Source organism: Manis pentadactyla, chromosome 4, assembly GCF_030020395.1.
Source record: "Manis pentadactyla isolate mManPen7 chromosome 4, mManPen7.hap1, whole genome shotgun sequence".
Lineage (NCBI taxonomy): Eukaryota > Metazoa > Chordata > Mammalia > Pholidota > Manidae > Manis > Manis pentadactyla.
In genome coordinates this window covers 119,437,575-119,462,891 of record NC_080022.1, presented here as the reverse complement: position 1 = coordinate 119,462,891, position 25,317 = coordinate 119,437,575, and the positions used below count along the sequence as shown (strand labels likewise).

General features: G+C 60.6%; 1 protein-coding gene across 3 annotated transcripts in view; it reads right to left on the bottom strand.

Moving 5' to 3' along the window:
- RAI1 (retinoic acid induced 1) overlaps nucleotides 1–25,317 on the bottom strand; it is a 114,599-nt gene that overhangs the window by 2,410 nt on the left and 86,872 nt on the right. For 2 of the 3 annotated variants that reach the window (XM_036894023.2, XM_036894024.2), the window contains 2 exons: nucleotides 8,364–13,782; nucleotides 4,142–4,235 (listed from right to left, as the gene is read on the bottom strand). In XM_036894023.2, the coding sequence (XP_036749918.2) occupies nucleotides 4,142–4,235; nucleotides 8,364–13,766 (5,497 nt within the window). In that variant the 5' untranslated portion in view covers nucleotides 13,767–13,782. Of the gene's footprint in view, nucleotides 1–4,141; nucleotides 4,236–8,363; nucleotides 13,783–23,887; nucleotides 24,016–25,317 lie in introns of those variants that run through there. The other variant, XM_036894025.2, reaches the window with a different exon arrangement.

The following is a 25,317-nucleotide window of genomic DNA, read 5'->3' as shown; positions in this document are numbered from 1 at the left end:
GTGCGGGTCCCAGTAGCTACTCAGGATACAGGCTTGTTCCTCCCGGGGCCTGGAGAGGGAAGCAGCCACGGAGGAGGGGACTGAGGTCTCCAGTCTGAATGAATCCCAGCAGGTATTTGAGAGCTCAGGGCACTGAGCCAGGAGCAGAGGAGGGGATGACTGCGCATGGCCAGTCCTGGATGCCCGCCATGGCCCAGGGGTACACTGATGTCTCAGCAGGTTCCCACTCTGCTGCCACCTAGGAAGGCCCTGGAGTCCCCACCCACTACCCCCTAGTCCCCTTCCGGGCTCATCTCCCTCCCTCTTATGCCTCCTTGACCATTGTTCTGAACAAATCCCAAACCCACAAATAGCTGGAGGCCCAGCTGGCCAAGCAAGTGCTCGCCTTCCAGCACATTCCTCCTGCTCACTGTGGCCAAGGCTGCTGGCAGTGGCTTTGTGCTGTGGCACTGGGACAGCATGGTGGCGAGTAGGCAGGGTGGGGAGGCAGAAGCAGATCTGCAAACGCTAGAGCAGGGCTGGGAAGGCTCCAGGCCTCTCACAGGCTGGCTGCCCCTTTCTCCACCCAACTCCTGCCAGAAGCTGGGGGCCTCAGGCCTGAAAACTGCCCATGAGTTTCTGCACTCAGGGCCAGAGGCTGGAGACGGGGTGTCAGGTTTTCCCCTTCCGTATGCTCAGGCAAGCCAGACACAGTTCTGGGACTGAGCTCACACTTTCAAAAGAGCACTGGGCCAAAACCCCAGGCCCACTGCATACACAGTGTCCCCCCACCACCTAACTTCAGGCCCTGCAGTCAAAGGTTTAGGTCTCTGGAAGTGAAAGGTAGAGGGATGCCACTTCTGAAGCCAGCTTGCTCAACAGCCCCCCAGCACCCACACTGGAGTAGGGAGGGAGCCGTGAGGAAGGGCCAGGCCTCTGCGTCCTGGCCGCCTCCTGGTGTCTGCACCTGGAGCACCTGGGACCTAGCTGGCAGAGTGGCCCTGGGGCCTGCATGTGGACAGGCCAACAGGACACTGTGGTATGTGGGCCTCAGCCAGCCCTTCCAGGCCCTGCTCAGCCCAGGCACGGTGCTTGCTCCACACAGGGTGGGGACAGGGTTAGTGAGCACGGGTGGCCAGGGAGTGTAGAGGGGGGACCCCGGGTGCCCTGGGTTCTGAGGGCTTAGCCCAGATGCCTGGAGAGCCCCTCAGACCCCCCACCTGGCAGCCCCAAGAGTCGGCTGGGTGGGAACAAGGTGCTGCCAGAGGCCTGGGGCTCCTGCCTGCCAGACACGGGATGGGCCTGCCCGGCTCCGGTCCTTCTCCATTCACCCCTGCTGCCTGGCCAGAGGAGCTGCAGCCAGCCCGCCCTGCTGCCGGAAGCCCTGTCTTCCCTCACCTTGGCTGCCAGGCCTACTGGTTCTCCCACCTTTTCTGGCTGCTGCTCCCTGGCTGCCCAGTGCTCCACCCCCTCCTCCTCTGCCAGCTGTTCGATGGTGGTGCCTGCTCCTTGCACACCATCCATTCCAGGGCTCTGACAACCCCTTGAGCTGGTTGCCAGCAGGCCTGTCCTGAACTCAGCTGGGACAGTTCCCCTTGTGTTTGCACAGGCCTCAAATGCAACCTGTCCACAGGGAAGCTGCCGTGTGTGGTGGACGGATTGCTGAAATGGCTCCAAGCCCCCGCCCTGAACACCATCCCTTGCAACGTGGCTCTGAAGCTTCTCCAGTTCAGAAAAGAGGGGGCATGCACTCCCACCCTACGAGCCTGGGCTGGACAGGGACGAGGCCTGGTCAGCTGCGTGGTTCCAGGCCTAGGCCTGTGGGTGATGAGAGACCACACGGAGCAGAGAGGAGCTGCCTAGCTGGGGCCCTGAGATCATCACCCTGCCTCAGCTGACCTGGCCGCTGGCCACAGCCACCTGTGCAAGGCCAGCCACACCAGGCCAGAGGGGCAGAGCCTGCCGCCCAACCCAGGCCCTCAGGAGGAAAAGGAGGGACTGGTGTTTAAGCCACAAAACGGGGCACAGAAGGACCTGTAGCTAAGCAGCAGCAGCTAATACACTACCTGCACACCCTTGCCTGCCTTGGACTGGCCCCCAATGGGAAAGTGAGGCATGGCTCAACGCCTCCCTCCCTCATGCCTTCCACCAAGGCCTGTGCGTTCTATGCCAGCAAAGCCTCTGGCGTGCAGCCTCTGTCTGCACCTGGCAGCCCTCCTGTCATGCCTGGACAGCTGCAGAGCTCGACAGCTCTTTGAAAAACCCCACTCTGACAGTCGGTATCATGTTCACCGCCTCCAGGACCCTTTCTGTTGCAATCTCTGGGGCCCTACAGCATTGCTGTATGGGGGAGTCCTTCCTAGGCCTCATATGAAACAGAAACAGAAGTTGTATTACTCCAAGCCTGGTATATGCTTCACCACCCAGCAGCTGCTGCCTACCCCCAACCTTCCAAGGACCGGCTCCAATGTTGCCTCCTCCTAGAAGTCCTTTGGGATCACCCCCAGATCTGACAGGAAGATTCTCCCACAGCACACACTCTCTCCTTGTCTGGTCTCCATAATTTTGGGGAAGGATCACAGTTTTCCAGTCTATTCCACTCAAATGTGAGCCCCCCCCCGGGAGGCCAGACAGTGCTGGGGTGGAAGAGAGAGCACCAGATGTGGAATAAGCCACACAGGGAGTCACACCCTTCATCTGTCCATGTGCTCAGCACAGCCACAGGCATGGCAGCCTATCTGTAAAGATGCACCTGGAGATAGTGCAGGGGCCAGATGCAGGGCCTGGCACAGAGTGCATGCTGAATTACTCCAGAAAGCAGGATGTGCTTTGTGGTGGCTGTTACTGGGGGTAAGGCCGGGTGTCTGGTTAAGTGGTTGAGTCCACATGAAATCTGGCTCATGCTGTTCAGCGAGTGGGAGGGTGGAGCCAGCAAGAGCCTCCACGTCCCCGCTCCAGGCAGCCCTCCCTGCAGTGCTCGCAGTGCAGCCCTTGCCAAGGACTGTCACCACTCAGAGACCCGTGTGTGCTCCCTGGGGGTGCTGGCTGGGGCTGACGCTGGCCAAGGACCACACAGGCAGGTGGGGCACAGGGAACAGTGGGGGGGTCCTGCTGGGAGACGTCTCCGCTCTGTCACCTGAGGCAGGGACATGGCAACCTCACCAGGCCGGAGGAGGGAGGCGAGGGGAGCAGGGGGAGAGGGACAGGTCCGAGAGCTGGCCCCAGAACAGGGCTGGGGCTGCACCTCCTGGGCAGCGTCCACTCGTTCACTCCTGCTCCAAAGCTGCGGAAAGAAGGGATTACCATCTCTGTTTTACAGAGGGGGAACTGAATGCTGAGACATCACGGACTTGCCCAAGTCCACACATTACAAATGCCACCAGGGTTTGAATCCACACCCAAACTTCCTCTAAAGTCCCCTAAAATACTGCCCTTATCAATGACTAAAATTCTACCATAAGCAATATCCTTCTTTCAATGAAATAAGGAATGTCTCTGAGGCTGGCCAATGAGGTCTGGGGATCCCAGGGCACTCTGGCCCAGGCCATAGGCCCTTCTGTGAGCCTGCCGCTAGTACATGCTCAATAAATGCCCATGGAACAAATGAATGTGTGAGTGACAGGAGATAATGGGGGGAAAGGATGGAGGGGAAGCCTGGTCCTGTTCCCAGACCCTACTGCCCTGCTTAAAACCTTCAAATGTTCCCTGTGGCTTTGTGCTTCAGTCTGTTTTGAACCTCATCTCCTCCCATCTCATTGAGTTTTTGTTGTTGAAATATATCCTTTCCCTTTTTCTCTACCCAATAAACTCCTATTCAGCCTTCAAAGGCCCATCCCCAGAACCCCTCCCTGAGGCCTGAGATCCTCCTCTCCACCCTAACAACCTTGGCAATGACAGCCTCTCAAACAGCTCTCCATCCTGTAATTTATGGCCCTGGGCATTCCTCAAGTAGGTAGCTGGGGACTGTTTCATCTCCAGGTCCCTAGCATTGCCAGTACAGGCCCAGGTAGGGAGAGAGATGAAGAGGTAAGGAATCACTGGGGCAGGAGAGGAAGGAGGCTGAGGAATCAAGGGGGCAGGGTTCCAGGAGCTGCACCCAGGGTCCCCCTGGGCAGCTTGGACAGGCTCCAGGGCCTTCCTGTCCCCTCCGGCCACCTCTTACCCGCATCGCTGGCACATGGGTAATGGTAGGTGTGGATGCACCCCTTGTGACAGCACCCGATGGTGGCCCCGGCTTCTTGGCAGCTGGAACAAGTCTGGTGAGGAGAGGGAAGATACGTGAGTCTGTGGCCAAGGGGCCCAGCACATGGGCTTCACAGACAGGTCCCACGTGGCTACCCCTCCTTCCCCAAAAACTGTCCCTGAAAATCAACTGGAAGGAAGCTCGGTGGGGGTGCAAATGCCCACAGGGTCGATTCTGTGGCAGCGCCTGGATTGGGGGAACCCTCTTGAGGCAAGGAAACAACCGCCTCTTGGATGAGCACATGGGTCTGGGCATCGCACAGGCCACTGCACTGAGCGACCTTCACTGACGGTCAGGCTCTGTGCCTCCACCAGGGGATAGTGGTGATGAATAAAGGGGAGACTGTGTGCCCAGCAGACGACCAGAACTCAGGATGCCAGTCACAGCTGTGGCTATGGATACCAGCCAGCGCCGGCAGAGGTCTCTGCGTGCAGGCCACCGATGTGTCCTCACCCACCGGCTTCTCCTAAAAGCCGTTGAGGCAGGTAACTTCCATGAGCCCCACTTTACAGACAGTGAAACAGGCTCCCACCCCAGGCGAGAGTGGAGGTGGTAAGCCTTGTGTTCTTTCCAGCATCAGAGTAAGGGCTGAGCCTGGAGCTGCAGTGTTCCAGCTGGGGTGGCCCATTCGCCCTCCCTATATCCGCGGAGACGACACAGCCAGTCTGGAGATGCTGAGTGAGCATAAATCTTACGCTGTCTGGCATGGTGGCCAGCTTGCTCTGGGTCTCAAAAATATGGTTGGCTGAATTTGGGGGCTGACCCAGCTGCCCGGAGAGCAACATGGCCAGACACAATGGCAATGCCCAGAAGGCCCTCTGAGGAGCAAAGTGAGCCCTGAGGCCTGGGGAGGGACAGGCTGGGCCCTAACATGCTCAGATCCCAGACCTACAGCCCTCGCTGGATGGGTCCAGGGGACCCAGGTGCAGGAAGGAAGGAGAGTGGGTGGTAAGCCCATGCCCAGATGCTAAGCCACGGAGATAAAGTGACAGCTTACAATGTGCCAGGCCTGCTTGGAAGCTGCCTCCTCCTAATAACCTTATGAAGGTAGAAGTTTCCCAGGTTACCAGTGAGACCTCAGAAAGGCTGAGCAACCTGCCAGAGGCACACAGCTCATGAGTAGCCCAGCCGCCCGACAGGAGTACAGGCTGGCAATCACTACCCCTTCCTGCTTGGGGCAGGGGCAGACTCCACCCTGGGCTCCAGGACTGCAGGACGGAGGGAGACCCCACCTCCAGCAGCTGGCAGAGGCCAGGAATGAAAGTTTCTCTCCTTCCAGGGCCCAGACTAAGAAATGCGAGAATGCTGCCTTTGGCACTGAGCTAGGAGCGGAGAGCGTGGGGTCGGGACTGGGGCACACCCTGGGCATCGGGTCTCCACACAGTGCTTTGGAGGGGCAGTTTCCTTCTAGTCAGGGCTGAGATCTCCTGGGGCCCCGGGGCCCAACGTCCGCCAAGTCCGGGCCCACAAGAGTGAGATGAAGCACGGCTGCACCCAGGCCAGGCCCAAGTGCCCAGCTGTAGGCTGTTTTGATGGTTAAAGGGTCAAGGGTCATGGCCAAAAGCCACCTCCCCTGAGCTGAGGTTCCCCAACAACCCTCAAGGCAGGCATTTTAGATGTGAAAGGAGGTAGAGAGAGACAGGCCTCAGGACCTTCCGATCCCAGCACTGGACTTAGACCCCAATCCCCTGCTACCCTAACAGGGGAGTGGCTTGAGAATTTGCTAAAGGATCCCAGGTTGGCGGAGGAACTCAAACCGCGAAGCCGAACAGACACTACCTGGCTCCTCCTAAGCACACACCTGCCCCCTCAGCATGCCGGCGCCGGGCCTCCCCTGGGTGGGATGTGGGGTTCACGGCAGGCCTGTGCCAGGGGCAAACTGGACACCTGTGCTCCCAGGAGGTGGGCAGGGTGGGGCCCAAGGAAAGCAGGCTGTGTGTGGGTTCCCAGGAGGGGCAGAGGAGAAAGAGGGCTGTCCCTGGAGACAGTACAGCTCTGTTCCCCACCCCCCACCCCCCCACCCCCAGCCAAAGTGAGGCTCCATTGGGAGCGCACGCCTGCTGGCACTCACTCAGCTGTGCAGAGCCCCACAGCCCAAATGGGGTTTGGCATTCTGAGGCCCACAACAGGCAGTGACTTGTGGGGGCATGGGACCCAGCCTCAGCAAAGCTGGGATTTGAACTGGGTTCTGCATGATTCCAAGGGAGTGCGCTGCCCCCAGGCTGCAGAGGCAAGAAGGGACCTCAGCAGGAAGAGGGAGCCTTGAGGAGGCCTGTGCTGTCCGAGGGGCGGGGGCCAAACCACGACCTGGGCAGCCCAAGCCTCTGCCCTGTCCCGGCTGTCCGGGGGCACAGCTGCAGCTCCAGGGGCTGCTGCTGCTTTCCTGGGTCCCTGAGGCTCACCCCCCAGGGCCATCCCTCTGTCGGGGAGGCCCTCTACAGCCTGCCTGGGCCATCTTGGGTGAGGAAGGGAGCTGCTGTTGCCTGTTCCCCCACTGCCTGGCTGTATCCTGACCCCAGGGATGCCCCCCAGGGGTGGGAGGCCACCAGGTCACTTTTGGAATACAGCAAAGGGCGGAGACGGACCCACTGAGCCAAGTTCTAACTGCAGCTCTTAACAGCTGTGTGATGTCAGGAAAGCAGCACCACTCTGACCCCTGGCTTTCTCCTCAGTCCAGCAGGACTCTGCAGGTAAGCAAGGTGAGACCAGAGCACCTGGAAGAGGCTGGGGAGGTGCATGGCTTAACCCACACTCACTGCAGCCTCCTCCCCATTGAGGCCAGGGCAGGGTGCAGGGGACTCAGAAGGGGCGGGATCCAGGCCCCTCGCTCAGAGAAGGGCGCAGCATCACTGCAGGCCCAGAGCAGGGGCGGGGAAGCCCCTGAATGCGGGGTGGGGTGGGGGAGGGGAGTGCGCTGGAGTGGGGCTCACTGAGAGCACAGAGCAGATGCTTTCAGGGGACCCTACCCTCTGGTGTGAACGGCAGGGGTGGCAGCCTGCTGGGGTCAGTATTATTTGTAATGCTGGGACAGACTTGAACCTGTTTCTGGGTGGCTCCGAGAGACAGCGTTTGGGAGGAGGGGAGACAGGAAAGGGGGAGGGCTGGTTAGAGCGGCGGGGGGACTGAGAAAGAGCGGGGGCACAGGCAGTGGGAGGGCCGGCATGGAGGGTGGGCAGAGTGGGTGAGGGTGCGGGCCCACAGAGCCAGGGCCGAGGAGCTGCCCTGCACAGGAGCCTGGTGGGGCCACGCAGTGGCCGAGTGGGGAGTGGGGTGGGGGCCGGAGCATGGGCTCCAGCGAGAAAATACTGACACCCACCCCACGGGCCCAGGCACCTTCTCCTGCCCAGACAAGTCCAAGGGGCCTGGACTGGCCTAGCTGCTCGCCCTCTGCACCCCTCAGAAGAGAGTGAGGACACCGCTGTGGGAGTTGGAGCGAGTCACACCACTAGCACGACAAGGCTGCAGAGCCACCACTGGTCCTGACCAGGAACGTGGGCAGCAATCACGGAGCACGCCAGACAAGCCAGCATGGCTCTGACAGCTTCCTGGGCGTTCACTCACTGACTCCTCGCTGCCCCTCCGAGGTGGGAACTATCGTGCCCAAATTAAGATAAAGAAATGGAGGCACAGAGAGGTTAAGTCCCATTGCCCAGAGTCACACAGCAAGGAGGGGGTGCTGGGATCTGAACCTCAGTGACTGGGGTCCTTCAAGGGGCATTTTAGGACCATGTGTGGGAGGCTTCCAGGCCCGCCCTGCCTGGGGATGGCAGGGGACTCTGGGGCCATCCTGCCAGAGGGGACACCACATGCTGTTTGAGGCTCCTCTCTAAACCCCAGCTTCATCTCAGAAGCCAGGGGAGAAGGAGCTGCAGAGTGGGACACCCTGCTTTTCTGGCAGGCCTGATGTTCTGTTCTGGGAGGCCCCCTGTCCTCTGGGGCCTCGGCATCACAGCTGTTATGGGGGGGTGTTCAGGTGGACTGGGTGGGGCTGGAGCTGAAAGGTGCCAGGTGAGGGTTTGCGCAGGCCCAGAGGGTGGCAGTGGGGCATCTGGGGCAGGTCCAGAATGGGATGGGTGGGTGTGTTCTGCCTCGGCCTGGGCTGTGCTTCAACCTTCCCACCCTGGCTGGGCTGGCCCCTTACCATGTCCATGGCCACCTTCATGGCCTCCTGCAGCCCAAAGAGCTTCCCGGCCACCAGGTAGACCCCGCCCGTCCACACAGCGCAGGCCTCGTGCACCCAGTGCTCCTGGGGGTCCCTGCTGGGCTCTGCGGGTGGCTCTTTGCTGCACTCATGCCTGCGGCTCCTGTCCACTGGGGCTGCCTCCTCGCCACCATCTGCCCGACCGTCACAGCAGTAGCAACTCTGCAGCCTCCGGGACAGGCCCCGGGCGCTGGTGCGCAGTGAGCCCTGCTTGGCTGGGTCGGCCGGGCCCTCGGGCCTGGGGGGCTTCCCGGGGGCAGCTGCACACTCCAGGCCTCTGAGTGTTCTCTCGAGGGGCAGCGAGGCCTCCTCACAGGTGCTCTCCAGCCGTACCTTCTCCTTGAGTTTTGGCTTCTTTTTGGGGAGGCAGTGCTCAGGGTAGTAGGGCCCACACAAGTCCCCGAGGTCCTTGAAGTTGGCTGGGTTTTGGCAGAGGCAGCAAACAAGGCAAGAGGTACTCAGGGCCTTGGAAACCACAGGCCCCAGGTGCATGGTGGAGGAGAGGGGCAGGGAGGGCCGCGGCTGCAGGACAGAGCCTCCAGGGAGTGTGTCCAGGGAGAAAGAGCATGAGGATGAGGAAGAGGAGGTGGAGGAGAAAGGCTTCCTGTGGAGCTTGGGCTCCTCCCCGGGGGAGTTGATGACAGTGCATACAGTGGTGAACGCATTTCGCTTCTCCACCCGCACGAAGGGTGAGAAGGCCGGGGTGCGGCTGTCTGCCCGCAGCCGCTTGCATGAGGAAATGTACTTGAGGCGGATTTCAGGTTCTGCGGGATCCAGGGGCAGCACCTGCTGCTGCCTCCGCTTGGCACGCCCCTTACAGGGTGAGGACGTGCTGTTCTTGGCCCGGCCCCGTGTGAGGCGCTTTCGCTTGGAATAGCTGCTGTAGCTGGCATGGCCTGGCTGCTTCTGTGCCCTCGTTTGGGGCTGGGAGGCCAGGCCCAGCTCCTCTGTCTTTGGCTTCTTGCCTCCTCCCCCAGAGCTGTCCTCGCCATCCCCCTGTGTGTCCTGGGAAGTCAGGCGCAGACTTGGGCCTAGATGGGGCCGCTTCTCCAGGGGCGCTCCAGCCCTGCCTTTCCGGCTTCTCTTCTTAGGAGCCAAGGCAGGTCCCCCAGGGAGCAGGGCCTCGGGGGGTGTGAAGGCCTCAGTTTTGAAACAGTCAGTTGAAGACAGTTTCTTACTGTTCATGAGTTTGCCTTTTAAGGATCTGTTGGTTGGATTTCTGCATAACAGATCAGCTCCTGAAGCTGCTGGGAGCTTCTGCCCAGCACCCGTATTTATGAGGCCTTCTTCTGCCCCCACTGGGCTGCCCCCAGCACTCTTGAGCCCACGGTCCCTCTCAGGGAAGGATGGGTTCAGAGGATGACTGGGAGGGCCCCCTGGTGCTTTGCACGCGAACTTCTTGAGGCTGGGCGAGGTGATCTTCTGCACGATGGCCTCCAGCTTCAGGCCCCGGCCTTTCCGGGGTGGCAGCACCTTGGTCTTCACGGCCCCCTGGAGGGCTGCTCGTGAGGCAAGCTTCAGGCAGGTGTCCTGGGTCTCCGGGGGAGGCGGCTTCACAGTGGACTCACTGTTACCCCTGCTGGGCTTGGTCTTCTTGGGAGAAGACATCCTTTTGAAGAAGGTGGGCGAGCCCTCAGCCCTCTCTTCGTTCACATCCACCCCACTGCCACTAGTGCTGCTGCTCCGTAAGACCAGGTGCCGTTTCTTTGTGGGAACTGGTGCCATGAAGGCCGACTTCCTCTTCAGTGTGTGGAGGGGCCGGTCAGAAAGCTTGCCACCTGCACCAGGCTTGGGAACCCTCGCCCGCGGGCTGGCTCTGCCTTCCTTCTGGGGGCTGCCAGAGACCTTGAACGTGGTGGGCAGGTGGCTGTTGGCGAGGAGCTTCTTGGTGGTGCGGCAGTTGGGGAGCCGACTTTCTGAGGGCCGCCGCCGCTTCGCATGGAAGACCTCCTGGGTTTTGGTGCGGGACCGAAGGATCATAGAGCGCTGGTCTTTGCCGGGGGTGCCAGGAGAGTCTGTTTCCTTGGTCTTGGAGCCCATGGGGCTGCTGTCAGAGGCCACAGGCAGGGCGGCCGGGTTACTGGGGCTGGATGCAGCCTTGGGTGAGGGCTTCCCCACCCGCTTGCCTGACTTGAAGGCAGCTCGCTGCTTGCCTCCCAGTTTGTCTGGTGGGGTGGGGGTGGTGGTCAGGCCTGGGGGGCCTGGTGTGCGGGGCTCGCTCAGGGCTGTGAAGGAGCGGGTGCACATCCTGGGGAGCCCTTCTGAGACCCCCCGGCCTGGGGCCCCTGCCCCTTCCATCTGTCCCTGGGGGGCACCTGTGCAGGATTCAGGGAGCAGGAGGTCTTTGGGCAGTGCTGGGGCCCTGCACGGGGAGTCCTCGGCCTCGGGCAGCCCCCGGTGCACCCGCCGGCTCCGTAAACTTTTGCCACGTGGCACAGGCTCTTTCTTAGCGATGGGCACCTCGGGCACAGCGGGCTTGTTTGGCTTCTGGGCCAGGGAGGTGTCTGGGGCCAGGGTGGTGGAACCACCCTCGGGCCCTTCTTCACCTGGCTTCATGTGGGACAGGGAAGATTCAAACCAGCTCTGGACCTTCGACTCAGCACCGACTGTGGGGCCCAGCAAGATGACAGACTCCCCAGAGAGGTGGCATGGGGAGCCCCAGCCAGCCTTGGCATCCAACACCTCCTCCACCTCCTCCTTGGTGCACAGCAGCGGGGCCTTTGGTGACAGTGGGTCCTGCATGCCGGGCCTCTGCTCAGGGCTGCCCAGGAGCTCACACAGGGAGGAGTACTCCTCCTCTGCCTCCAGGTCCTCTTTCCTGCCCGTGGGCGGCAGCAGAGGGAGGTCCCCAAAGTCTGCGGCAGAGCAGCAGTGCCGGCTGTCCTCCAGCCACCGGTCGGCCTTGCCCACCTCAGGGCACTGCAGCAGCCCACCCACCTCCTCCTTCACCCCACCTGCCTCCTCCTGCTTGGAGTCCCGGGGCACAGCAGCCTTCTCCCCAGGGGTCTCCTCCTCCTGGAAACCCAGGCAGGCCGCGGCCTCGTGGGCATTCTCCTGGCCAGCGTCATCGGAGGTCTTCCCGCCCTGTTCCAGGCCCTTGGTGAGCTCACCAGGGTGCAGCCCCCACCGGGGACAAGCATCCCCCAGGTTTTCCTCAGGCCAGGCAAAGGGGTTGGCACTGTCTGCTGAGCCAGCAGTGGTCGTGTCCGGGAAGCAGTCAAAAGCTGCCACAGAGGGGTCTGAGGTGGCAGCCTCAAGGGTGGACTTGGTACTAAAGGAGAGGGGACCAGTTGTCTTTTTGGGGTCAGAGGTTGCGAAGCCCATGGAAGGGTCTTCAAACAGCCCCGGGCTAAAGTCCTTGGCGTTGCCACCCTTGTCCAGCTGCAAGGACTGGGGCAGGGCCTCTGGCTCCCCTGGCCGCGGCCATGCGTTTTTGCCAACGGAGTCCAGGCAGGCGCTATGGTTCTCTAGTGAGAAGGGCGGTTTGCTGGCATCCTTGGCCAGGCTAGACACCTCAGCCCAGGCCTTGTCAGCCTTCTCACCAATGGCCTCCTGCAGACCCAGGATCTCAGAGGCTAGGTCCTCCTGTGCCAGGGCACTGAGCAGCAGCCGCGGGCAGTCCCGCTCTCCGGCCACAAACTTGGAGAAGCTATCAAGTGGCAGGCTGCCATGGAGGCTCTGGAAGGAGTCGTCAGACTTGGTGGACATGTCGTCCGGCGAGGTCACAGAGCAGGTCGACACGGACTCAGGCTTGGCCTTCGAGTTGCTGTTGACTCTGGCAGGGCTGCTGCGGGCCTGGCTGCAGTAGAGGAAGCTGCGCTCCAGTGGGTCCTCGGAGCCACTCAGGTAGTCGGCCTCTGGTGGCTCGGCATGGGTGGACTGCGGCGTACTGCTCAGTGGCTCTGACAGTGGCGTGCCCGCCGGCTCAGCCGAGTAGCCACTGCCCTCAGGGCTGCAGTGCTGGCTTTTGTGCTGCTCTGGGGTTCTGGACACCAGGGTCTTAACTCCCTTCTTCTGCGGCACAGCAGCCTTGGAGAGCAGCAGCTGCTGGACTGTATTGGAGATGTTCTCCACCTGGGAGGTCAGGGCCGTGAGGCTCTGCAGGCTGAGGTCTGACAGCAGGTTCTCTGGGAGCTTATCCTTGGGCAGTGGCTTGCAGTTGCCGGCCTGGGTGTCCACGGAGCTGGTGGCATCTGTTGGGGAGGGGTTGAGCAGGGGCATGAAGTGGCTGTGGTCGGTGATGGCGGCAGGGAAGGCCCCGGTGCTGAGCGGCTGCTGGGTGTAGGGGAAGTTCTCCAGGTTGGGCATCAGCGGCGATGGGGTGGAGCTGTAGGAAGGGGAGCGGCCCACGGAGCGTGCAGGTGAGTGGCTGGAGCTGGGGCTGAAGGTCTGATAGTACTGTTCCGGCGTCCTGACGGCCCCGTCTGGCTGGCAGTAGCCAGGGCCTTGCTGCCCATAGTGTTGGTACTTGGCGAGGTTTTGGTAATGGAGGGTTTCCTGGGCATGGTGCCGGCTCTGAAGGACCTGCTGCTGCTTCTGCTGGTCGTAGCTGAGGCGGCCAGACTGATAGGCATGGATGTTCTGGACCCGCTGCCCTGGGGCCAGGCTGGCACTGGCAGTCAGCGGCCTGTCATGGGGCTGGGCGGATGGTGCGGTGCAGCTTTTATAGGAGTGGGCCCCCTGCCCACCCTGGCCAGGGGAGGAATAGGTGGAGGAGGTGGGGAAGGACTGGGAGTGCTGGGGGAAGTGGCCGCTTGCAGGGAAGGGCAGAGGCAAGGCTATGTCATTCTGCAGTTTCTGCCTTTGGAGTTTGGGGTATGCCAGGGGCTGCTGGGGCTGCGCCAGCTGCTGCTGGATGTGCAGGGAGTGAGTCCGAAAGGGCAGCTGGGTGCCCTGCTCTGGGTACTGCCTGCCAGGGGTCACTGCTGTCTTTTTCATCAAGTTCTCATCATATTTGCCCACGCCCGCTGGCAGAGGCTGGGACTGGGGGGGGTGTGGCTGGGGGGCACCCCAGGCCTGCAGGCCCTCCTCGCCCGAGTACCGGCCTGGGTAAGGGCTGCTGTCCTGGACGCTGTAGCCGGAGAAGGCTGGCCTCCCCTGCAGGGCCTGCTGTGAGGGCAGGCTTTTGCCACCGCGGGCCGTGCCAGCGGGCGAGGCTCCGCCCTCGTAGCCAGGGTAGGGCTGTGGGTTATAATAGTCCTTGGCGAGCAGCCGTTGCCTGTCGCAGCTCAGCCCGGCCTGGCTTGGCTGCCTGTAATTCTCCAGGCGAGATGTCTCCTGTGAGGTCTGCTGGTAGTTCTGCTGTTTGCCATGGAAACCACACCTTTCTCGAAAAGACTGCATGACTTGGGCTGGTTATCTGTGAAAAGAGAAGGGAGTGGGGAAGGGAGGGGAGAAAGCAATTCAGACGGGCCATTTCCTTTTCTCTCAGAAAGCCTGCCTCCCTCCTCCCCATCCTCCCCTCTCCCTGCAGCTTTTAATAGCCTCCCCTTTGCCTGAGCCTCCCCTCCAGCTGTGCACATATTGACAACTTCTGTGTCAGGGAGGTGTGCTCTGTAATTCCCGCTCTGACGTCGTCGTCCGCAGCGAGCCTTGCCAAGCAAGGATGGCCACCACCCTGGGCGGCGCAGGCCTTGCTGCCCAGCACCAGGTCGCTACCGCCACGGAGAGCTGCCACCCCACCGTGCTCCTGGCCCGCTGCTTCCGTCCACCCCCCATTTCATCATTCCCAGCCCTTCCCTGAGCGCTCAGTCATTAGCAGAGCAGTTCCCACTCCCCTGTCTCCAGGGGCTGCTGGATCCTGTGATCTAGTCCCAGCCATGCCAGGGTTGAGGAAGGCTTGGCCCTGCCCGGAAAAGCCACTCACCAAGGCCAACCTCAGGCGCGGGGGCACGGGCACACACACACCCCTCCTCTATCACTGCCATGCCATCTGGAGTCTGTCTGTTGCTTCTAGCAGACGTTGATCAGGGGCTGCTGAGCCACTCACTATAGGCATAAAACGTCGCCTTCTCTGACTCCCAGGAACACAGGACAGCCTCACCTCTGTTTTTGATATCATAGGTGCATAAACAGATTACTGTGGCCCAGAGTGAGGGAGCGCATGCTGGTGGGGGCAGAGCTGCAGTCCCTTGGCTGCGGAGTGCCCTGTGAAGCCGCTCTGGCCTCTGGTTGGCCCCTCCCATCCCCCCAGGGTCAGGGCCAGGGCACACCAGGCAGAAAGCCCATCTGTTTATGATTGTAGGGCCTGTGGCCCGGGCAGGGTCTAACCTGACTCAAAGCAGGATCCTTGGTCAGGAAATGACCCCAGGGTGGGGTTGGGGGGTCCTTCAGGGCACAGCAACAAGATTCACAAAACAGGCCAGCCTGCAACGTCCAGGAGAAAGGTCCCCGCTGCCGATTGACTGGGGGCGCGGTCGCTCCAGAAGATGCAGAGGAAGGGAGGGCGGAGTAAGGAGCACTCCAGGCTCAGAAGGAATCGAGCTCTGCGAGGGGCTGGCTATCGGCTGAGTCCCACCGGGCGCAGGACTTACCCACAGCCACACCGGAGGGTGGGCCAAGAGGCAGGAAGAGGGAGGAGGCTCAGCTCAGCCTGCAACGCCCAGGCCCCCAGGAGGGCCTGGGGAACCCCCCTGCCCGACCTGAAAGAGGAGCCGGTGGCCTGCCTCTGGCTACAAGATTTCAGGGTTATGGGAGGGACCTGAAAGGATCAAGAGGCACACAGGAAACAGATGAGAGAAAGGAAAAGCAATAGAGAGAGGAGGAGTGGGGGACAGAGGAGGGGCTACATCCGGCTGAGCAGTGCAGGCCCAGGGCAGCCAGACAGCCTCCAGGAGCCCTGGTAGCACAGCCCAGGCACACACCCCTGCCCTGGCAAGTCAGCTGGCCCTGACTCAGGGGTGGAAACGTCCTGGTTGCGGAGAGGGGTGGGGGCCAGTGTCCCACCAGGTGAGCCCCTGCTCACCGGGCTTGTCAAAGCCAGCAGGCCCCAGGCCAACCTACGGCAGCTGGCAGTCTTCCCTCCCGCCTCTACCTGGATTCATCACAGACATCCCCAGCAAGGAGAACCGTGCCCGCCCTCCTGAACCACTTCAATCCCATCCCTGGTGGCTTGGATCAAACATTACAGGAGAGCCTGCTGCGACAGCCCACCGGAGGATCTGGAGGCAGCACTGGGTTCTGGCTGGTGGCTCTGTGCCAGGTAGGCAGCCCTGCAGAGGAGGGCCCCTAGGCCTCAGGGTGGCTCCTTGCCACCCCTGGGCAGAGCAAATGGGCAGGGCAGGTGCATGCAGGCACCTCCTATGCTGTCCTCAACCTGGATGGCAGGTGGAGGCCACCTCTATTTAAGGTGCCCTAGGCTGGCAGGGTCAGAAGCAGTCCTGGGGAGGACAGGCCTGCTTCCCCCACTCCCATGCTGAGACCTGCCATCCCCAGCCTGTGTTTTTGAGCCTGGAATGTGCGAACCCAGGCCTACTCTGAAGACTGCCTCGTATATCTGCACAAATTACATTTTGGCTTTTATTAGTCCCAGATCGCTCTCATTTCCTGCTGAGTGTCCTGTGGATATCATTAACATTTCTACAGCTTTTTAAAACTTTTTATTTTTTTCACATTCTCCAAAATGCATTACCAGAAACATTATTTAAAAAGAGAGAGTGCTATGACCAGTGTCCCTTCCCCTCCCCATTTATTCAGTCCAGCTGCTGTGTCTTTTAATTTAGCTGAGCTGTATTACAGACGGGTTTCCCAATACACACGAGCAGCTGGACGCGGTGAAAGCATCTATCTCTAAGAAAAGACAGTTCAATTAAAATACGAGAAGCCCAGTGCCTGATGGAGAATACAGGCAAAAATGCCCACCCCAACACCACCCTCCAACCCCAGGTAGGGGGGCAAAGCAGGGGAGGGAGGGCTGCAGAAACAAAGACAAGGCATCGCAGGCCACCTCAGAGCCAAGGAGGTCCCACCAGCTCTGCCAGGAGAAAAAGGGGCTCTGCCTCTTTAAGAGCTGCCTCAGGTCTGCCAAAGGCTCTGTTGTTATTAATTATTATGATTATGATTACTTTTCAAGAGCAGGAAAGGACTAGGAGGGGAAGAGAGACAGGCAGGAGGCAGGGATGGGCAGCATTAGAAGGGGGACAGAAAAAGGCCCCTTGGCAAAGCTGGCGGCCTTTGAACCTGAGGGGAGAAGGGGGCAGAGGGGGACAGACTGGGATTGGCCTCTGTGGGTTCGGCTGGAGGGTGGGGGAGGGCAGCTGGATTCTCCCGGGGCCCTTTCTGGTCTAGCCCGGCCTCGCCACCTGCCTCTTCTCCTAGAGACCTGGCCAAGGACTCATCTCTCAAGTTCTTGCCACACCAGGAGGGAGGGAGGAAAGTCATGTCTTATGACCACCTGACCTGCTAGCACCCCTTCCTGGTGAGGACTTCTGAGGCTGGTCTTCCTGGCTTCTGGGCCAGGGACAGGCGGGCTCCTGAGCTGCACTCCAGGCCACACAGAGCAGAGCTGTTCAGGGTCCCAGCCCTTGTACCAAGGGCCACGGGCTTCCCCTGGCACAGCAGTGGGTCTCACTGCCCCAGGGCAGCCACCTGCACAGCCAGGAAATGGGGCCCCAGACCTCCCCACGCAGGCGCAGGCCCGCAGAGGGCCTGGCAGTCTGCGAACCTGGGCTCAGTCGTCCTGTCAGGCACTCCGCCCCCCACCCCGCAGAGGCACTGCTGGGCCCGGAGGGCCTACTCCGCACAGGCTTGTTCACATAAGAGCTTTGACTCTTCCGCCCTTTCACAGACAAAGGTGAGGTTCAGAGGGTCAAGAGCCCAGAGCACGGCTCCCAGTAAGCTTCCTTTAACTTAGACACCCTCTTACCTGGACCCCGCACCAAGAACCCCCATTTAAACAAAGGCATCTTGGAGCCTGACAGCAAGAAGGTGCTGCTCAGAAAGGTGAGGAGCTCCGGCTCACATTTCCCAGGACCCCTCTGCAGCCTGTGAGGCCTGAGAGCCAGGTCAGGCCCCCACTTTTATTTGAGCCAGTCCCACCTTAGGGTGACCCCCTCATGGGCAATGGGAGCCACTGGCTGCCCACTATGGCCAAGGTAATTACTGTCTCCTAAGCAGCCTCACAGAGAGGCCCATACTCTCCAGTCCCCAGGGTCAGGCCCCTGGTCAGGGAAATGCGCAGCACAGGCCAGGGCTCCCAGGGGCACCTGAGGAGGCCCGGCTGGGAGGCTGTGGTTGGAAGGTTTTCACCACATACTGGTGAGGAAAGGGTGGGAGGAGAGGGAGGGAGGCAGAGAGAAAAATACAAAGAGAGAGAGAGGGAGGGAAGGAGGGGGAGAAGTTTTCTGTTTCACAGCAGCAACTCTTGAGGCCTTTGGGTCTGTCCCACCCATTTACCCAAGGTTATTTTATGACCCAATTTACAGATTACTAGCTGCAGGGAAAAATGTGAAAACCCACCCCACTCAAGATGCGGGGACAGGACGAAGGGGAAAGTTCCCTGGGTTGGTAGGCTGAGGATGGTGGAGCCCGAGGGGTGAGGAAGGTAGGACCAGCTCGAGCTTCCTCATCTGTGGTTGGTGGTGAATACTAACTATGAGACCTCCATTAAAATGATAAATCACTAGCCAGATTTACTTCTTCCTGGAGGGTTTATTTTTATTCCTAAGGACCTGGCTTGAATGGAGGAAGGATGAGCTACCTAGGAGCCCACAAGACAAACAGCCTGTTGCCCCAGGTCTCTGGGACAGGTGAGGACTCTGGCCCAGGGCTAGTGGAGAGGGAGGGGCCAACCAGCTGAGACAGCTCTGCTTGGGGCAGGTGTGCACCCTCCCAGGGCATTAGGAATCCCAGAGAACAAGGCAGGCCCCATCCCAAAGTATGGCCTCTCGAGACCACCCCTCCATGGGCAACACCCCCAACACACGTGGTATGCAACCCTCTTCACTCACAAGCCCCCATGCACATTCATGTGAGAACTGCTTGGGGATCTAACAGGCATGTCTGCAGGGCTGGGTGGGAGGGCCTGGGGGCAGGTGGCCGGAATACCAGGAGGCAAGCTAGGGGGTGTGAGGAGCAAGGAGCAGAAAGGCAGCCCATTGCTCTCTCCAGATGCTGGGCCACCAGCGGGACTCCGCCTTAGCTGAGGCTAAGGACTAGGGGAGGTGGGGTCCTCAGGGCTATCTGGAGGATCTCTGGATGGGGAGCAGAGGCTTCTGGAATCTCCAGATGTTTGGAAAGCTTCTCCCAAAGCCCACCACTGTTTTCCAAGGACCTGCTGCGGAAACAGCCCTGATCTACTCAGCCATTCAAATGAGGTCCTCCCCTGGGGCCTAACCCACCAGGGACCCATCATGCCCCTCCAACCCTGCCCAAACCACTCCTCCCAGTGTGTGGTGCTGTGCTAGTTCGCGGAAGCATCCTGCCCACTTAGAAAGCCACGACCCCGTTTCCAGGAGGAATAGGGTGACTTTCAGAATTCCCGCAGTGCAGTGAGTGGGCAGCAGAGCCAAAATCTTGGCCACTTGGGCTGGAAGGGCCCACAGTCCAAGGGGTGGGGGCAGATGGCCAGCCAGCCCCCTCCTGGCTGTGAAGTGTGGGGTAGCAAGAAGGGGTTCAGCAGCAGCTGGGCTGCTGGCATTCAAGAGCTTTCCTGGGGGAGGCTGTCAGGGAGGGGGGTCATCAATTATCAGCTTCATACTTAGTCTCTTGTGGACAATAACTGTTTTTAGATCACTTTATTCACTCCACAAAAAGCATCACCTCTCCCCACCTCTATCGAAATGAGGAAGAGGAAAAAGTGGGGGCTAGCTGCTGGGACACAGACAGCTTCAAGGTCTGGGGTCTGGTGGCCTAAAACTTCAGAACCCCAGGCCAACAAATCAAGGGACTGGCTCTGAGGTTGGCATGGGGGCCAGAGGAGTCCCCTGAGAGGCTGTCAGTTTGCTCTGTCCTCCCTCCCCCAGGCCCCAGAAGTTCCTGGCCTTGCAGGTGACTGCACAGCACCGATGAGACAGGATGTGTGCGTCTGCTGGCTTTGCAGGGAGGCAAAGAACCAAGGGAGGAAGAGCCCGGCACCTGCCCCAGCCTTGAACTCATGCGCCACCCCACATGCCCCCAGGGACCAGGACTTCCCTGGTAAGCAGAAGCACCACACTGGTGGTTTGTCTTCTGCTCTGGGTGAGCCTTCTTACCTCCCTGAGCCTCAGGGCCTTTGCACTGGCTGTTTTCTCTTCTGGGAATACTGTTCTCAGAAATCTACTTGGCTTGTTCCCTCAGCTCCAAGCCTTTGCTCATGTCAACTTCTCAGGTAGACTTCCCTGTGTTTGGAAGGGAACCCTTGGCACTCTCCCTCCCTCCTTCTTCCCTGAAGTGCTCACCTCCTTGTAATAAGCCATGTGCTGGGTTGGCTGGCTGGCTTATTATTGGTCTCTCCTCTTCAGAACTAAAGTTCCACGAGAGCAGGCATTTTTGCTTGTTTTGTTCACAGCTATGTTCCCATTTCCCAGAACAATAAATATCTATTGAATGAACAGCATGTAAAATGTCACGTTAACCCTATGAAAACATCCAGAGTAAGTATATTTGGGTGGGGATTAGGGGCTTGTGGCCAGTCCTCCTCATCCACTTGACAAAGAGCAGTTTCCCGCAGGTCTGGCAGGTAACTCACCTGAGTGAAGTGGGTAACTGGGGGTGGAGGCAAATTGGGAACCCTGGTCCAAAATAAAGAGGGGGAGTCCCATTCAGCTCCAGCAGATTGCTGCCTTGTGGGAATGAGGGCCCAGGGTGCCAGAGCTTTTGAGTTTTTTATAAAAAGGAAAATATCTAATTAAAAACAAAAATGCTATCAACCAAGTAAAAAGTTTAACACCCCGGAATTTAGGAGAATGTCTGTGGGCTGTATTTGATCACAAGCTCCCGGGTTGTCACACGCTGGCTGAAGCTGCCCAGCCAATGGTGCGGACTTGCTGAGCAGGGAATGAGGGAACCTGGTGGGTGCTCAGTGGCACATGCAGGCACCCAGTGTGAAGGAATGAGAGGCGAGGAACACCCAGGACCTCCCCCAGACCCTGGGAGAAGTCCTGAGCCCAGCCTGTGAACCAGTCCCACTGTGGAGGAGGCAGGGCTGAGCAGCGAGCCCTGTGGGAGGGTGGAGCTCAGCGGCCTTGGAAGGAGGGGTGGCTGGGTCAGGGGGACCCAAACCCACAGGAGTGGTCATAGCTAAGCTTGGACATTCCACATCCTCCCCACCCCCACTCCCACACAGGGTGAGGCCCTACTGCCCACCACAGTGCTGGCTCCCTGCATGGCTCCCTGGAGGCACTCTCCACAAGTGTAATTACATAATTAATGGTATAATGAGCTGTTTTACATGTGCCTTGCTCACCAGAATGTAGCCTGATGAGGGCAGGGGCTTCATCTGTTCAGTCCTAAGCCCAGATAATGGCCCAAGTAGTTGCCTGTTAAATATTTCCTGGATGGACGGACAGATGGGATGGGCGAGGGGGTCAGCTCTGGGTTGGGTGCCTTATTTAACCCTCACCACCCAGACAGACTGATGATGACAGGCCTGGAAGTTGGCCAGGACACCTGCAACAGCCAAACAGTAAGGGAAGACAAGCTTATGCTCTGCCCTCCATAGCCCCCAGGTCAGCTCACAGCCCCTCCTATGCCTGCACCCACTCATCAAACCCATTTCTGCTCGGCACACAGCCTGTGCGGGGCCGAGATGGGTGTGAGAATACAGAGGGAAGATCATGGCTCCTGCCCTCCTGAGGTGGACACACACACACAACGGCTGGGGTGTGACATCCAGGAGGCTGTGGGGTGGGGACAGGAGGTCAGGAGTCAGAGCAAGTGGGGCAATTGCAGTTAGCTCCCCCCACCTCAGGTGGCCTGGCAGCTGTAGCTAATGGTCAAATGCCCTCTGTTCTCATGGCACCAATCCCTGGCAATCCTGCAAACTCACCCCTATTTGTTAGCTACCTGCATCACTGCTGGGGGGGCACCTCTCTCATGTGTCTTTGGGGCCCACTGGTCTGTGGCCCAAGCTGGAGAGAAGGGGGTCTCTGGCTTGTTTCTGATATGGTGCTGCCCCCTCACCCCCACCCCGCATTCATTCCTGCCAACAGGGTCAGCTGCAAGAAGCAGAGGAACCAGAAGCCACTTTCTGCAGTGCATATCCTTGGTCAAACCTTTCCTCATTTTGCAGAGGGATTAAGGAAGTCCAGAGAAGGACAGTGACTTGTCTAGGAGGCCCAGCAGGGCTGAGATGCTATAGCTCTGTACCCAGAATGCCCCTTTGTCAAGCAGAAAATGAACTAAGAGCTGGAGGCCAAGAAGGGGAGGGGCAAGGTCCTCCTGGACACTCCAGTTTCCTGAGGAGAGTCAGGGAATGTCTCCCCTTCCCCAGCCTGGGCTGGAACCACCCCTCACTTCCCTGCATTTGACACCCCCTCTCTGTAGCATCCTGATAGCGGGGGAGGCACAGCGGGCCAGCCCCTCCCAGCCTGGTTCCACCTGGGGGAGCAGGAGAATTGGCGCCCCCTCCCTGCCCCCAGGGGAGGAAGCCGCCTGTCAGGCCGCCACGGCGTGTCAAATCCTCTTGCTGCCTAATTGTGAGACGGCGGCTTTTAAAGAAACGCTTTCCTGGCCGCCTGCCACACCGCAAACTGCTTGGTATAATTTTATTATTAAGGAGAGAGAAAAAGAGGGAGGAGGATTGGAAGAGAGAGAGAGAAAGGGAGCGAGCGGAGGAAATTGCCTAGTCCAAGTCAGCTGGTGGAGTATTCTGCTCAATGTGAAAGCGGGGACCGCTTTCCAGTTGGCAAGCTGACTTCGTTAATTGCGCATTCAGTCTCTACTTCGGGTAATTGAAACGAAGCAGGGCCCAGGTCTGACAATTAGGGTCTGTGACTAGGCCATTAACCCTTTCCGCAACCGCCTCCGGCCCCCAGGAATACCACGCACCCACTGAAAGTGGGGGAGGGTCACCGGGCTCCCCGGAGAGGGCGCATTTTGGGGCGGGAGGCCGGGAGCTCCACACCGCGGCGCGACCTGTGGCCGGGGGCTACCGGCCGTGCGCGCCGGCGCGAGCAGGGTTAACGCGGTTCCGCGCGTCCCGGAGCCTGGCTCCGGCCGAGCTGGGGCTGGGAGCCGCGCAGGGTGTGTGGGGGTTGTTTGTGGCCTCACAGCCCCTCTGCAACAGATGTTTCAGCCGTGTAAGACAAAGGCAGAGCGCCTGCTGCTGCCGGGAGAAAATCCGCAGGGCTCCCTCAGGGGCAGGTAAAATTTCACCTTCTATTTGTGTTCCCCCTCACACCCCCGCTCGCCCCCGCCTTGTTTCCCGGCCTCTGCGCCAATCCGGAAAGCGCCACCAAAGACGCCGTGCCGCCTTCCCCGCAGCGCAACCCGCTGACCCTAGCAAGGTCACGGCGACCTCGGGCTCCACCAGCAGTGCGCCCGCCCGTCCTCCACCGGCGAAGGACGCCTCTCCGCGCGCGGCCCCCTCTGGGGCGCCCCCGTCCGCAATCCACTGTAATAGGAGGTGCCGGGAGAGGAAGGGGGCGCCGCACTCGCCACGAGGCGGAGGCGACGTTAGAAGCTCCGCGCCTCCCTCCTGCCCGTGCTTGGGCCCCGGGGGGGCTGCGCCACCCCCACCCCCCGGCCCCCATCATTCATCTCTCTGATTCCCCCTGTATCCGCCCTCGGAAGTCAGCCGAGTGAAGCAGCTGTTCCTTGCACACTCCACTTGACCAAAGATGATGATAAATGAGGCCCGGGCTGCGTCGGGGACGCGGCGGCGGCCGCAAGGGGCGCGCTGAGAGGGGCGGACGGCCCGCAGCCCCCCTCCCTGCGCCTCGGGAAGGGCGAGGACGCGAAGGACAGGGGCCGCGAGGCGAAATCAAAGGCTCTGCGCGGCCCCAGTACCCGGCGGCGAGGAGGAGCCGGGCAGCAGTGTATCCTGAACGCCGGGGCCCAAGCGGGCACCTCCTCCCGGCGGTCTGCGCCGCGGCCCCACCCCTGCCCCCAAGGCCCGATACCCATTGCACCCTTGCCCCCGACCCCCAAGCGTCTCCAACCTATTAACGCTCGTAAATAATAAATAACGGAGCGCTTCACTCCAGCCACGCTAGGTTGCGGGGGGGGGGGCCCGCTGCCAGCTGCGCCCGGTCCTGGGGAAATGCGCCCACGGCCGGGTGCAGGGGGTTCGGCGCGCGGCCCCGCACACGTGCAGCCGCGGCGCACAGGCGGGCACCCCGCCCCGCCGAGGAGGGGGAATCCCGCTCTGCCCTCCCCAACGCCACCTCCCCTGGAGTCCTCTGGCACCGAACGAGGCGAGGGAGCGCGCGCGAGCTTCCCAGCCGGAGAGGGTTATTTTTAACCTGCCCCCCTTTCTATATCTGCCTCTCGGGTTTGTACGCCCGCCCAACCGCCCGCTCCACTAGCCGAGGACGCGGGCTCCTCACCTCGCTCGGCGGCTCCGGACTCTGAGTGCCTCCCCCGGCCCGCGGCCCCCGCCCCTGCGCGGGCATCGCGCAGCTAAATCTCAGCCTGGAAGGGACCGATTAGGAGCCGCGTGCCTTTCTGCGAAATATTGGAACCGGGTGGGGTGGGGGCGGGGAGCCCGGCGCTCTTGTCCCCTCGCCTCCCTCCCCGCTCGCAGTGGCTGCGAGAGGAAGCTCCGGCTTTCCTTCTACAAGCTGGGGCTGGTCAGGCCGGGAGGCCGAGCCCCTCTTTGGTTTTCACCCTTCACTCCTCAACGCCCACCCTCAGTCATCCACGAAGCTGGAGCTTCGAGTACACCGACCCTCCGGCAGCGGCGGCGCCAAGTGGGGCGCTGCCTTCCCCCATCTCCAGCCTCCTCCCTAAGCCACTCCAAACAAACACACCATTTACACAGCAGCGGCTTGCGCACCAACAACTTCAAGTCAGACCCTACCCAGCCCGGGGTCGGGGCGCGCCGGGGGGCCCTTCTCCTCAACCTCGGCCCCTTCCTCCGGCCTACCTTCACCCCCTCCCTCTCAGCCCTACTCTTCAGCTCAGCAGCTCAGACCCCTGGCCCCCTTCCTCGGGAGAATAAGGCAGCAGGAAGTTCACGTCCACTCCCATTACCGTGCTCTCCAAAAGGCCACCCACTCAAACTCCAGCCTGTCGTTTCCCCCAAAGGAGGGGGACAGCAGAGAGGCTTGGCTAAGCCCAGAAACCCCCTCTGGGCTTTGACCGGAGCAGTCGCTTGACATTTTCCAGACTCTGCTGCTGCCCAATCCTGGGGATCCACAGGCACAGGGCCCCCATCATGTTCCTCCTGAACAGGGGGTGGGGGTGCTTGCAAAATAGCAGGGAAAACTGGAGGAAGTGGTGGGCTGAGAAGAAAGGAAAGGACATTCCAGAAGGTAAGGCAGAAAAGAACACAGCCCACTTGGGAACCTGAGCCATATTTCTCCCCTGCTTAGCTGGAGGGTGGGGGAGGGCTGGACCCCCACCCCAGTGGGGGCAGCCTCTGGCCTGGACTACCTTAGAGAGGTAAAAAGCCTGGCCCGCTGAGGGGACGGTGCAGGAGGCATGTGTGTGGATAGAGGTTGCCTGATGACACCCCTGGGCCAGGGGCCTGAGATGAGGCCGGTCCAGGAGGGAGGAGAGGGCCCCCTAGCGCGTGCAGGTCCTAGCAGGGCAGGGTGTAGGTTCCCAGGGTTCCTGCAGCTAGCCTGCACACTGGCCTGGGGCCTCCCTAAGACCTAGGAAGTTCTCAGTAACCCTCAGACTGTCGGACCAGGTGTGACAGCAGCAGGCAGCACAATCCCCATTATGGCCAAGCTGCACGAGAGAGCTCACTAACCCTCAAGCTGCCCTCCTAGGAGTGACGTCACCTTTCATTTCACAGATGTGGAAGCTGAGC